The 14,007-nt window shown below is 34.6% G+C and overlaps 1 protein-coding gene across 1 annotated transcript in view; it reads left to right on the top strand.

The window, feature by feature from the left end:
- Nucleotides 1–14,007, top strand: part of LOC122508919 (trichohyalin-like) — a 122,407-nt gene that overhangs the window by 74,142 nt on the left and 34,258 nt on the right. Inside the window, exons 6-7 of the mRNA XM_043622585.1 lie at nucleotides 12,753–12,940; nucleotides 13,227–13,281. Coding sequence (XP_043478520.1) covers nucleotides 12,753–12,940; nucleotides 13,227–13,281 — 243 coding nt within the window. The remainder of the gene's footprint in view (nucleotides 1–12,752; nucleotides 12,941–13,226; nucleotides 13,282–14,007) is intronic.

Below are 14,007 nucleotides of genomic sequence, written 5' to 3'. Positions count from 1 at the left end.
CCATAAATGTGTTATCAAAGGCTTTTCTGAAAGATTCCCAATCGGAGATTGTATCCATATTCGCCAAGTACCAGTTTTTAGCGGCTCTGGTCAAATGGCTTTTAGCCGTCTCAAAGGCAATTGCTAAAGTCCATCGATGGAGGGTTGCGGTTGTTTCGAGTTGCTTTAACCACACTGTCGCACTGGCAGGTCCTGATAAGCCGTCGAATTCGGAAATATTGTGCGAAAGATCCGGAAGAACATTGTATAGCGGGGTTTGTGGTTGTCTCTGTTGCTGTTGTTGTGTCGCTGCCAATATTGCCGTACTTTGCTGCATCATTTGTGTCATTGTCTCGATTAGTCGTTCTATATTATTCCCAAGGACAGGCTGTTGTCGTTGATGTTGCTCATGTTGTTGCTGTTGGCTAAAATGATGAGGATTCGAATTATTGGGAAAATTGCCTGCATTTTGTTGTCCACCATTAGCTCCCATATTCAGGAGAATGTTCGCCGCGTCTTCCTTGTTCATTTTGTATGTTTACACCACTCACTTAGATACGATTAAAAGTTAAAACACAATACACGAGATCGAGAAAGAGAAAAGAATACGTCGTTTAACTTCGTATTGTTGTTAACACTGGCACGCGCGCAAGCGTCTTCACATAGCCACGTTTTTTCTCGCTCGATGCAACGCGACGCGAACGATCGCCATTTTGAAAGCGAATCGACGCTCACTAAAGAGAAAAAAAAATCACTGTACTTCTCAATATTCCAAATCACTACAACCTTTATAGGGAACACGTAGTAATCCCACTTCTGAGATGTTAGAGTATCTCTATGTTCTACAGGGAGGGATCTCCAACACTTAATCAACTACACAATTAACGTTTAAGTTTATTTATTATTAAAAGAAATATATTAAAGAACACACCGTATTACACTTCGTTACACACTTCGAGGTACCAATGTATCGCCACTCTTGGCCCAACTATCAAACGGGATAAACCCAACCTGGTCACAACCATTACTCGGCGACTGCCCAAAGCCAACTGCCGTTGCCAGCACCGACGCAACGCTCGCCACACGCGACACTAATGCCAACCTAATCACTAGCCACAAACCCGACAATGATAAATACCCTAGATATATATAACCTCTCTAACATGTATAAAGTCCGCCTGAAAATCAGTCGGAGTTCGAGCGATTCTTATAAGAAGAATCTAATACTTTTATAGCACGTTCTCTTTGTATTTATAATAAAGATTTCGTGCAAAATTAGCTACTGTCTCTTATGCTTATTGCATTGAAAGTATTTTTACAATAAGTATATGAATCCATGCTAAAAATATAAGAGAAACGTTAAGCAATTTAAGTAATGTGCTCTTTCGAGTAATATTAGCAGCAGATTTCTCTCCGTGTAGCTAATAATTATCTTTCACACCAAATAAATTATCAGTGAGACGTAACTATTAGCTGTGATAGCTAACAATATCCCTTGCGGAATGGTTTTACCAAATGTCTCCCCACGTGGGTATACATTTGGGAAACATTTGGTAAATGGCTTTATAATTCTGTTAAAATATAGAATTTGATGAAAAAAACGATTAGAAATTGAAAAGGAACATTTGGAAAATGAAATTATGCAAAGATTTTTACAAAGAAAGCTTTGAATAATTAATAATTAAATAAAATGTGCATAGATTTTATTGAGATTTTATAGCAATGTTATTTTTCATAATTACTTATGAAAACGATGTAAATAAAGGAAAAAATAATTTACATTCCCAATGGGAAATTTACAACTGGCGGAGTACTGCGCCAGCACTGGCAGTACTGGTAGCTACGCTGACAGACAGCACTGGCATAACTCTGGGATGATAACGCTGTCTAACGCTGGCAAAGTACTGCCTGCCAGTGCTGCCAGACAGCGCTGGCGCAGCACTGGACTAGTGCTGGCTGAGAATATTGCCGCAATAAATGCCGTATTGTTATTAATTAGTCGTAAATAATTAATTATAAATAATTTAGAAACAAAATGGTAATAGTATATTAAGCAACAAGGGTATAAAGGCAGCCATTTGTTTACGGTGATTTTTGTGACACGAGGACACGAGTGGTGGTCGAGGGCCCCCCGAGACCGGAACGAGTATCACAAAAATCATCGTAAACAAATTGGCTGCCTTTATTCCCGTGTTACTTACGATATTTTTTATTCCTAATGCACAAAAGTGGCGATTTCAGATAGCAGACGACAGGGAGTAAAAGTCATTTACTTGTTCGACTTATATGAAAATGGCGTCCGTTTGCTCCCATGGGAAAAAATAACGCATGGGATCAGCTGTTATGTTTGCCTCTTGGGAGAAAATGGACGCCATTTTCATATGGTCGAACAAATGAGTGACTTTACTCCCTGTCGTCAGCTATCTAAAAGCGCCATTTTTGTGCACGTGGGATAAAAATAATATTAATAAATAGTTATTATTCATAAAATATTTCTCTTCTTAAAGAAATTGTATTAAAGATGGAGACTAACAATGGATATAGTAAATAAAGTAGAAAAAAGTTGTTTATAACATTTAAAAATTAAATAATAAACAATTACAGTAAGTGTGCATTAGATTTTCATATTTTAGTACCTAACGATTGGAATCTAGAAATATTGCAAACCTATGAAAATAAACAAAATTGCTGACGAGGGATTATGTTTAATTATTATTATTAAAATTAATAAAAATAAAAAATGAACAACTGAAAAGTAAATTATTAATTTTTTTCAATAAATTTATATTTATAAAGATTCATAAACTTTTTTTATAATTTTTTTCAAGTTTATGTCAAAAAAGCAATGTTGGCAAAGAGCGTTGAAAACAATTTTTCTATACTCAGCCAGCACATGTCGCCGTGGCTTGTCCAAGCTTTGGCGAAACAAAAATTCTGTACTGCGTTAGCACTAATTGTCGAGGCTCGGCTATACTACGCCGAACAATCGTCTGAGTACTAAGCCAGTGGTGAACATCGGCACTACACTGGCATTTCCCATTGGGTTGGTAAAAGAATGTAAAAATATTAATTATGTATATGAATAAGACTAATTAGACAATAAAACTTGTAATTTAATTAAATGCAGATGGTAAAGTGATATTAAAGTATTATCTACTTTACCAACAACTTATTCTATTTTAGCATTAGAAAGACAATAGGAACAATCAAAAGTCTCTAACGGCTGAAATCCTTGCGCGGCGTTTGGTTTGACGCAATATTCACAGGGTGTTCTTTTTTCAATGATGGCAGATAAATGCTACTTTTAAATTTAAGTAAATTAAGGTTATTTAGATAGCTGACGACAGGGAGTAAAGTCACTGACTACGGCACACAGTGTGCCTTTTTCTGAAAATCTGTTCAAAACCTAGTATCTCTTGAAGGAATTAACGAAATTTCATGGTTCTGGGACGAAAATAAAGCTTAATAAATGCAGAATACAGGAAAATTATACAAAAACAATGTTAACAAATTTTAAGGTTAAGAAGCAGCGTCAAAAGTCAGAAATTCCGTCAAAAAAATCACAAATCTTAGTCTGTAAGCCATAAAAATAACTCAAATTAGGTAATATTACATATTTTAAAGGTTTTTGGGTCGCTAATTACGAATCAGAAGTCCGATTTTAACAATTCAAAATGGCGCATCCTGTATGACAGCTAAATAAAGCAAAAATTTTTAAATAATTTCATTTGAATGACACTGGGTACACAGGGGTTTTTGGGGTCGCTGATGACGAATCTGATGTCAGATTTTCAAAATTCAAAATGTCCGACCTAATATGGCCGACCAAAAATGCAAAAAGTTAATGAATTTACATGAAACTCGGTATCCAGGGGTTTTTGGGGTCGCTGATGACGAATTTGATGTCAGATTTTCAAAATTTAAAATGGCCGACCCAATATGGCCGACCAAAAATGCAGAAAGTTAATGAATTCAAAATGGCCATATTGGGTCGGACATTTTGAATTATGAAAATCTGACATCAGATTCGTCATCAGCGACCCCAAAAACCCCTATGTACCCAGTGTCATTCAAATGAAATTATTCAAAAAATTTTGCTTTATTTAGCTGTTATACAGGATCCGCCATTTTGAATTATTAAAATCGGACTTCAGATTCGTAATTAGCGACCCAAAAACCTTCAAAATATGTACTATTACTTAATTTGAGTCATTTTGATGGCTTACAGATTAAGATTTGTGATTTTTTTGACGGAATTTTTGTCTTTTGACGCTGCTTCTTAACCTTAAAATTTGTTAACATTGTTTTTGTATAATTTTCCTGTATTCTGCATTTATTAAGCTTTATTTTCGTCCCAGAACTATGAAATTTCGTTAATTCCTTCAAGAGATACTAGGTTTTGAACAGATTTTTAGAAAAAGGCACACTGTGCGGCACCCTCGACCTTCACTCGTGTCACAAAAATCACCGTAAACAAATGGCTGCCTTTATACCCTTGTTGCTTAATATACTATTATTGGCCAAAAGTCTCCTTTTTCTCTTTAGAACCCAGTAAAAAAAGCAGGATTGGAAGAGAGCGAATAGTATTGGCAGTGAGTTTCTGCCAATACGTTTTTACGTGAAAACCGTATTGGGGGCATTCTGCCAATCCTTCTTTTTCACCGTCAATTCTGTCCTCTTGAATCTTTCGATTTCACGTTTATTGACTCGATGGAGTGGGTACTGTTGATCTATTACAACATGATTTAGGGAGCTTTCGACGTTCTTGCTAGGGGCGCTGTGAGTATAAGTCACAGCGCTAATTTAGAAAATACCCTAAATCATATGGTAATATACCAACAGTTTGTCACATTTCATTTATTTACATTTTAACAAAATTTTATATTTTCTGTTCGTTATGAGCATTTTTACACATTAAATCAATCAGTCTTTTTGATTAAAATGCCAAATCGTGTCAATAAACGTGAAATCGAAAGATTCAAGAGGACAGAATTGACGGTGAAAAAGCAGGATTGGCGAATGTCCCCAATACGGTTTTCACGCGAAAACGTATTGGCAGAAACTCACCGTCAATACTATTCGCTCTCTTCCAATCCTACTTTTTTACTGGGAAGTTAAAATAAAACGTTATGTTTTTTGAAAATTCTAAATATTCTTACAATTTTTTTCAATGGAGCAACGAAAAAAACATTGCTTTTTGTAAATGTTTAGACAAATAAAAATAAGAAACAAACCCCTCCTATTTTCAAAATCAATTTTTCTATTTGTTGATTAAGTTAAACAAAATGGAGAAAAAATTATTATTAAAAAAATAAAACATATAACTTCAACCCCCAAAGAAAAAATGGACGCTTTAGACCAATTAAAATAAAAAACAAACTCCTCCTATTTTTAAAATCAATTTTTCTATTTTTTGATTAAGGTACTACTACACTTTAGAATTTTAAAAAAATTTATTTTTTTTATTGTATTTTTTTAACTCCTTATGACTTTAGAAAACACCTCCTAAAGTATTTATAACCAATTGTAAAAAATAAAAGTAAATTTTTCAAAAAATATTTAATTAATGTAAAAAGTTATTGACAAATTAAGTAAGTCTCTAAGGGGATGGTAGGGTCCAGCTTTTTGTTACGACCAGTAGAAACATTGGTGCTAATGTATGTAACAGTGTCTGAAATAAAAAAAATGGTGGTGTTTCAATTTGCAAAAGAATTTTAGGTAATTTATGGATGGCCTCTAACGATACATATAAGTTTAAACGCGTTTTTCTCAAAATAACGTTTTCTCAAATTGCGGACAGTTTATCTCTGAATCTACTGAACCGATTTTAAAAAATGATAACTCGTTTTGTTTGTTAGCATGTCCTGTGTTAGAATTTATCAGAAAATGGTCAAAAAATTAAAAAAAAACATTTTTGCAGACTAGACAAATACTGAAAAATATGGTGTATTTTTAAACAAATTATTGAAACAACTGCTATTTTTTATTTTAGTCGATTTTTCATTATTGGTGGTAGATTTCTATGCAAGACACCTTCCTTTTTGAAAGCAATTTGGATTTTTTGTTTCCGATTTGTCAATCTTGAGATAAACTGTCCGCAATTGGACAACTAACTTTTTGGAGTTTCGATATGAATGCTGTCGGCAGATTATGATATTAAATAAAAATTAAAAACAAACCATTATTTTTTTTCTCCAAATATGTACTAATATAGGCAAAAAAGTTTTTTAAATATTTATAATAAAAGACCTAAGAATTTTTTTTTAAATTTGGTCTTTTAAGAGCCTTCTAAAGTGTAGTAGTACCTTAAGTTAAACAAAATGGAGAAAAGAATCATATTTTAAAAATAAAACATATAATCCCAACCCTAAAAAAATGGATGCTTTACACCAATAAAAATAATAATCAAACTCCTCCTACATAAAGAAAGAAATTTTTCTATTTGTTGCTTCAGTTGAACAAAATATGAAGCGAATATATAAAATTTAAGCTCAACCCTTTACAAAAAATAGACTTCTAGCCAATAAAAATAAGATTCAAACTCCTCCTACTTAAAGAAAGCCAATTTTTTAAAAGTTACATTTAGTCTTAACCCATTAAGAAAAAAAAGACTTCTGCCAAATAAAAATAAACTCCTCCCATTTTCAAAATGTAATGTTTTATTTGTTGGTTGAGTTAAACAAAATGGAGAATCTAATTAATATTTGAAAAATAAAACATGTAATCTCGACCCCCTTAGAAAAAATAGACTGCTATTAGGCAATAGAAAAAAGATTCAAACTCCTATTTTTTTATTAATTGGTTCAGATAAACAAAATGGAGAAAATAATTAATATTTGAAAAATTCAACATATAATCCCAGCCCTCTAAGAAAAAACGGATGATTAGACGAATTAAATAAGAAACAAACTCCTCCCATTTTCAAAATCAATTTTTCTATTTGTTGGTTAAGTTAAACAAAATGGAGAAGAAATTAACATTTAAAAAATAAAACATATGATTCCAGCCCCTAAAAGAAAAATTAATGTTTACTGAACAATACAAAAATAGATTGAAACTCCTCCTATTTTGTTTAACTTAATCAACAAATGGAAAAATTGATTTTGAAAATAGGAGGAGTTTGTTTCTTATTTTCATTCGTCTAAACATCCTATTTACAAAAAGCAATGTTTTTATTCGTTGCTCCATTGAAAAAAATTGTAAGAATATTTATAATTTTTAAAAAACATAACGTTTTATTTTAACTTCTAAAGAGAAGAAGGAGACTTTTTGCCAATAAAAATAAGAATTAATTTCCTCCTTTTTACTAAACGCAATTTTTCTATTCGGAACATGTCCTGGAAAAAAGGTGAGAATATTTAATTTTTAGAAAATATTGATGGTGACTATAACTAAAAATTCAAACGGTAATTACTTTACAATTAGAAATAATAACCTTAAATTACTTTTATATAAAAGTAGCAGGAGTTTCGCTCGAACCGTTGTCGAGTGAGGACGCTTTCCTGGGAGCTCTTGCTTATGTAAAGTCTTTATTTTTGAACAGTAATTATATTTATGGGTGGCAATATTATTACGGTCCGACTGATTTTTGGTTGAAACATTGTTCAGTGACACTGCGAATGCATATGTTCGGCTCATACAGTTTTGTTTCCGGTCGTTCCGTTCTGATTTTATCTTTTATATTAATTGTCGTTAATTATAACTTTTATATCGAGATTTGTATTGTGTTTTCTTTGTGTGCCCGTCTTTTAACTGCCGCTCGTTTTCCTTCTGCTTTATTTATGGATAAATACAAGGAAAATTTTTATTGATTTTTCATTTAAATTCCAATGTGATGTGCAGTGAAAGTTTGTATGGCACTTGTTAAGAAAACCATCTATCTGTCGTTCTATTGTCTATCGTGTGTTGGTTTCTTGGTGACTCAGTGAATCGTGAAGTTAATCTCTCGTCACTTATAAACAAGAATGCCTTTGCCAGCTATTGTTTCTCTTTCTGAGGAACAGAGATAGGACAACTTACTTTCGTCGATTGAGAAATTGACGCTTTCAAATAATGAAATGCGCGAGGAAATTCGTACCAATACCAACAGCGTGGGTTCCTTAAGTCGACAATTGAGTAGACTTGAAAATAGGACAAGTGAGACGGACAAAAGATTAATAATGGCTGACAAGGTCACCCGTGCCAAAAAGCTGATTTTGTTCAACTTGGAGGATTCAGAGGAAATAAATAGGAATCTATTCAAGGGAGTTTCGGACATTTTTTCAAAGGTGGGCCTTCAAATCCCTGACGTCGCTTATGATGATGCTTTTCGACTGGGAAAAATTAAAGGAAGACGTCCCATATTGATCAAATTTATAGCAGCAAGATGGGTCAGGTTGGTATTTTCGAAGGTCAAGGAACTCAGAAATCTAAACCTAAACATAGCCAATGACCTCTCGATTGAGGAACGTGAAGCTCGTCAAGTAATGTTAGCAAAGGTTCATGAGCTGAGGGATTCTGGATATCAGGCTAAGATGAGAGGCTCAAAAATCTTAGTGGATGATGTTATAGTCTCCTTAAATGAAATTAACATCTTGTTGAATAAAAAATTGTCATCTGTAGATAAGGTGGTTGAAAGAGAAGATGACTCGGCTTTTCAAACTCCAGCATCTCATAAAACAAGCAAGAGAACTAACAAACCTGGACGTACTAGAAAAAATTCTAATTTAGATACCAAGTCTTCAATGAATAATAAATTACTTGATAATTTCCTGATCCCTGGGACATTTTCTTCTCAGGAGACACTCAGCGCGAGAGAGCAGAGATTTGCTAAAAGAATGGAGAACCAAGATAGAGAATAGCAGAAAGAGGGTGTTCCTTCGGGGGAAAATTTTCAGAAGGCGAGTCTGCGTTTATCTTCCCGATTACATCCTAGGATCATTTTCTGGAATCTTCATGGCTATAGCAATATTGTGGATATAGTGAGTGATATAAGGGAAGAGGACATTTTGGCTGTCAGCGAAACCTGGTCAACTAATTCAGGTTTGAAGTTCCAATCTTCGTCAAATTTTGCTTCTATTGCAGCGCCTGCCTGGAAGAGCAATAATTTGGGTAGGCCAAGTGGCGGCCTCTTGCTGGCATATAACGTAAATTTATATAAAGCAGAAATTTTATTAATCTCTCACTTTTTTATCTTCGTTAATTTTAAATTTAATGATTGTAATTTTATTTGTGGCTTGACTTACTTTTCTACAAGTATGGATTTTTATGGTTATTTAGATGAATTAGTCAGATCAATTAGCTCTATCGCAGAACGCTTTCCAGATATTCCATTTATAATGGGTGGGGATTTTAATTGTAGGGTGGGGGAACTGAATCAGTTAAATCCAGATATTTTGCATTCATATAGCCTAAATAATGTAAGAGAGTCTTCAGATAAGAGGTTTAATTCGAAGGGTAGATTATTGGTAGAAAACATGGAGCAACTTTGTTCTTTTGAATGGTCGTACTCAAGCAGAGTCTACAATGAGAGAAGGTGCGCATCGATGTTCATAGCTATAGATATACCACAGCATGCTTTAGTATACTTATAGCTATGAACACCGATGAGCAACTTCTCTCATTGTAGACTCTGCTTCAGGGGGACAGCCCGGCGAGATTCACCTTTGTGGGTTCGCAGGGATGTAGTGTGATTGACCTGGTTTGGTGCTCGTTCGCTGGTTTGTCATCGTGTTGTAACCTTGAGGTTCTGCACCTTCCTACTCTCTCCGACCATCTCCCGGTTGCTGTAAGTCTCTCTACTTTTTGGGAAAGGGAAGGAGTTACTTCTACTCCTACGAGAATGGGACGTAAATTGAGGTTTTATAAGAATAAAGGGAAACTTTTCAGGGATCAGATGGCTTGGAGGGGGGAGGTGTCGAACTTGGAGGGAGATGTGAACGCCCTGAATAAGACGTTAGTTAATACTATATGTAAAGTAGCAAGAGATCTGGGAATGGAGAGGGAAAGCTCGTGTTCTACAGAGGGAAAGCGAAGACCCTGGTTTGATTGGTCTTGCAAGAAAGCAAAACGCCGGCTCTCTACTGCTCTTAGCCTTGCAAAGAAGAATGATTTTGCTGGAGATTTTAAAGATAATTTTCTGAAAAAGAAGCGTAAATTTCGTGATTTAATAGTATTAAAGAAAAAAAATTATAATGATATGATAATTAATAATCTCAATAATTGTAGGAATTCTTCTCTTTTCTGGCAGGCTGTGAGGAGAGTGAGGGGCGGAGTTTTGTCAAACGATTCGAATATTGGCTTGAATGATTGGCATGAATTTCTAATTAAGATTCCCCCTTCAGTTGTTAATCCCACTCCGAAGCCTTCTCTCAGGTTGTCACACCCGATTTTGGATAGCGATATAACTACTCATGAAATTATATTAACTCTGTCTCGTTGTTAGAGGGGGAAGTCTCCTGGTATCGACGTGATAGGCTACGAGTTTTATAAATGTTTGCCTCAAAATTGGATTTTCTTTATTCAGCATTTTTTAAATTCGATCCTAAAATCGGAAACGGTTCCAACCGAGTGGGGAAAATTAGCCACTTGTATGTTATTTAAAAAAGGAAATGCGAACGATCCTTCAAACTTTAGACCAATTACTTTGGTGAACTGTATCTCGAAAATTTTTACTCAGATTCTTGGTACTAGATTGATTAAATGGGCCTCAGATTTGGACTTGTTTCCCGAGTCACAGGCTGGATTTAGAGAAGGGAGAAGTTGTCTTAACAATCTTTTCACTCTTCAGGCTTTGATCCAGATCCATTTGAAAAATCCAAGAGCCGCGGTCTATGCTTTGTTCGTCGATTTTAAGGGAGCGTTCCCATCTGTCTCCCATAGTTTATTGTGGGAGAAATTACACTGGCTGGGTATGAGTACCAAGATGATAAACATTTTGCGGAGCTTTTACTTGGTCGCTTCGACGTGTATTAGAACCTACAAGGGCGATACTGATTTTGTGGACGTCTCACAGGGGGTTCTTCAGGGAGAGGTTTTGAGTCCTTATTTATTTCTATTATTTATTTCAGATATTGATAAATTTTTTATAAATGGGGGCTGCAGGGGTCTACCGACAAATAGTTTAATTGAGGTCTTGTTGTTGGGTTACGCGGATGACCTAGTCTTTCTCTCTGATACCCCTGTGGAAGTCTCAAGAAAACTTAAAGCGCTGTATGAGTACTGCGAATTGAATAGACTGAATGTAAACACACAAAAAACGAAAATTGTCACTATCACGAGAAACGGTAATAACAAAGCTAACAGAATTAACGCTTTTAAATTTGGCTCGGATCATATTGAAGTTGTTAAGAGTTATGATTACTTAGGGATTCCTTTTGTCAGATCAGGCTCCTTCTTTCAGGCCGCTTCTAAGGCAGTCAGTGCGGCTAATATAGCGGTAGGAAGTATCCTGCGTATTACCTGCTCTATGGGGAAGGTTTCTTGGAAATCATACACCAAGCTTTTTGAAAGCTTGGCGTTAAGTACGCTTTTTTATGGGATTCAGGTTTGGGGAACATGCCATTTCGACGAAATAGAGAAAGTTCAAACTTCCTTTTTAAAGAGACTTCTGTCCTTAACAACGAATACACCTGATTGGGCGGTTAGACTTGAGACGGGAGCGCTTCGACTTGGGCTTAAAGTTTTGAAATACATTCTAAATTGGATCCTTAGGATCTCTCGCATGGAAAATTCTAGATACCCTAGAATGTGTTTCGAAAGACTAAGAGCCCTGTCTATGTCGTCTCCGGAGTATGGGTTTAACTGGTTCACTCAGTTGAGAGTTTCTTTTTTTGAGCCTAGGGGCATGATCGACTTTTGGCGGGACCTAACTCTGGACTCAATCGCAAGCCTCAGGGAACCTATTCTAGAGAGCTGGAGTGTTGGCAGCCTCACTGCGGATAGAAATCGGCAGTCAGTTTCTTCCAGTCTTTTAATATTTCCAAATTTGTCTATTCAAGATGGCCCTCAGCCATACTTACTCTCGAGTCTTCCATTATTTTATAAAAGAATTTTTGCGCAATCACGACTCCTAAATAAATATATTACTCGAATTAATTGTGGCTCTTTTTCTTATACTTTTCGAGTTGATAGAGATTGTCTTTTTTGCGGCCTGGAAGAGGAAAGCCTGTTTCATTTTTTACTGCGTTGTCCGGCATGGTTGCACTTTTGTAAGGGAAGCTTTCCGGAGATCTCTTGCTCAGCGAGTTTGGCAGAGGAAGGCCTGATGATTGTATTTTCGTTAGACACGTCTTCGGTGAAAACCTATGTCAGGTTAATTATGCAAATACTCAGCGAATGTGAAAAGCGGAAATCATTAGAGAATAGTTCCTTACTTAATTGAGAGAAAATTAGGAAAATGTAATTGTATAACGCGACACCCCGCTTGCAATACCCAATATGTGGTCATAAACAAGTGTATTATTGATAAATGTATAATTATTTTTCAATAAATATTATTATTATAAAAGTAGCATTTCTCTGCCATCATTGAAAAAAGAACACCTTGTGAATATCTGCCGTTAGGGACTTTTGATTGTTTCTAGTTTTTTTCTCCGTGTGTGCACTATCTTTTTATTGTTACAATCTCTTCTTAATTATCCTCATAATAAACGTTTTATCCCGTCTGCAATAATATCATTCGCTTATAGTCTTACAGTTACCTCCTCCAAAAACTTCAGAACATTCCCTGTTCATTTCATCTTTCATTTAATTAATTTTATTTATTCAAATATAAAGTTTGAAAACTCTAACAGAGCGGAGGTTCACCGGACAAACGAATGGTGGAATTACAAAGAACATTGGAAAATGCAGAAAAAGAATTGGAAAAGGCGAAAGAAGAAGCCGGAAGAAGTTCTGCAGAAACGGAGAGACTATTGCAATTAATGCAAATGACTCAAGAGGAGCAGAATGCAAAGGAGAAACAAATAAGAGATCTTCAAGAGTAAGTTCCTTTCAATGGTCGTAAATAAAAAAGAAAAAGATTACATTTATTTTGCAAAATATACAGTGCCCTTTCGTCACTGCAAGATTATATCATCAACTGTTGTGAGTGCTGTAAATTCGGTAACAAAGAATATGTCTTAAATATACTTGAGTGCTCTATACAGTTATGAATTATGAGGAATGTTCACAGATCTTGCAATAACGAGAGTCGACTCCATTTTAACTATAAATGAATGACGCCTGTACTATTAATTACAGTAACTAATCAAAGATCTCTTATTTAGAGCACTGAAAGCCGCACAAGCAAAATTGAAGGCGACAGCCGCTCAGCAACAAGAGGTAAGTCATACATTTCCAATCAAAATAATTATGATTTTAAAAATTTTAATTGTACAGTTGAGCCTCGATAACTTGAAACTCAAGGGATATTTATTACTTGAATTAATTTCCATTAAATGCATTCTAAGCAGCAAAAATAATGAGTTATGTTTATAGGTTCATCTTTAAATAACAGAAATAAAAAAAAATTTACATGGAAAAAAGAGCAGAAAAAACTAACTTGAAATCTTATTTAAATTTAATTATGTACACAAAATTTTAAACGTAATTAATTTGTTAAATAAAGTTTCGAGTTATCTTAAAGGTTCCACTGTAATTACAATTTCAATTAATAATTTTTTTAAATGCTCACTAACCCTTCTCTGTTTAATTTTTCACGCTTACCCTCTCTGGATACTCAACATTGCGCAATCGTAAATGAAAATTAAACTGCTTTTTATTTCTGAATAAAAAAAATTACTAACAATTTATTTTTGTGTTCTTGAATGGAAAAAACAGGCTGGACCTGCTGGATTCTTAAAAAGCTTCTTCTAATGTCCATTTTGGTTGGAGAACAATTCTCCTTTCATTTCAGTACAATTTGCTTATTAAGCAAAATTATAACGAACAACTGATTGACACAATAATTATTTTACGTAAATATTACATGACCATTATTGACCGTACTTAAATGATAGGATAAATGAAGTTTTAAATTTAAAAAAATATATGAAAAATAACGACAAA

Source organism: Leptopilina heterotoma, unplaced genomic scaffold, assembly GCF_015476425.1.
Source record: "Leptopilina heterotoma isolate Lh14 unplaced genomic scaffold, ASM1547642v1 Lhet_581, whole genome shotgun sequence".
NCBI classification, from domain to species: Eukaryota; Metazoa; Arthropoda; class Insecta; order Hymenoptera; family Figitidae; genus Leptopilina; species Leptopilina heterotoma.
The sequence above is the reverse complement of the archived record's forward strand: the minus strand, read 5'-3'. Positions and strand labels throughout refer to the sequence as shown.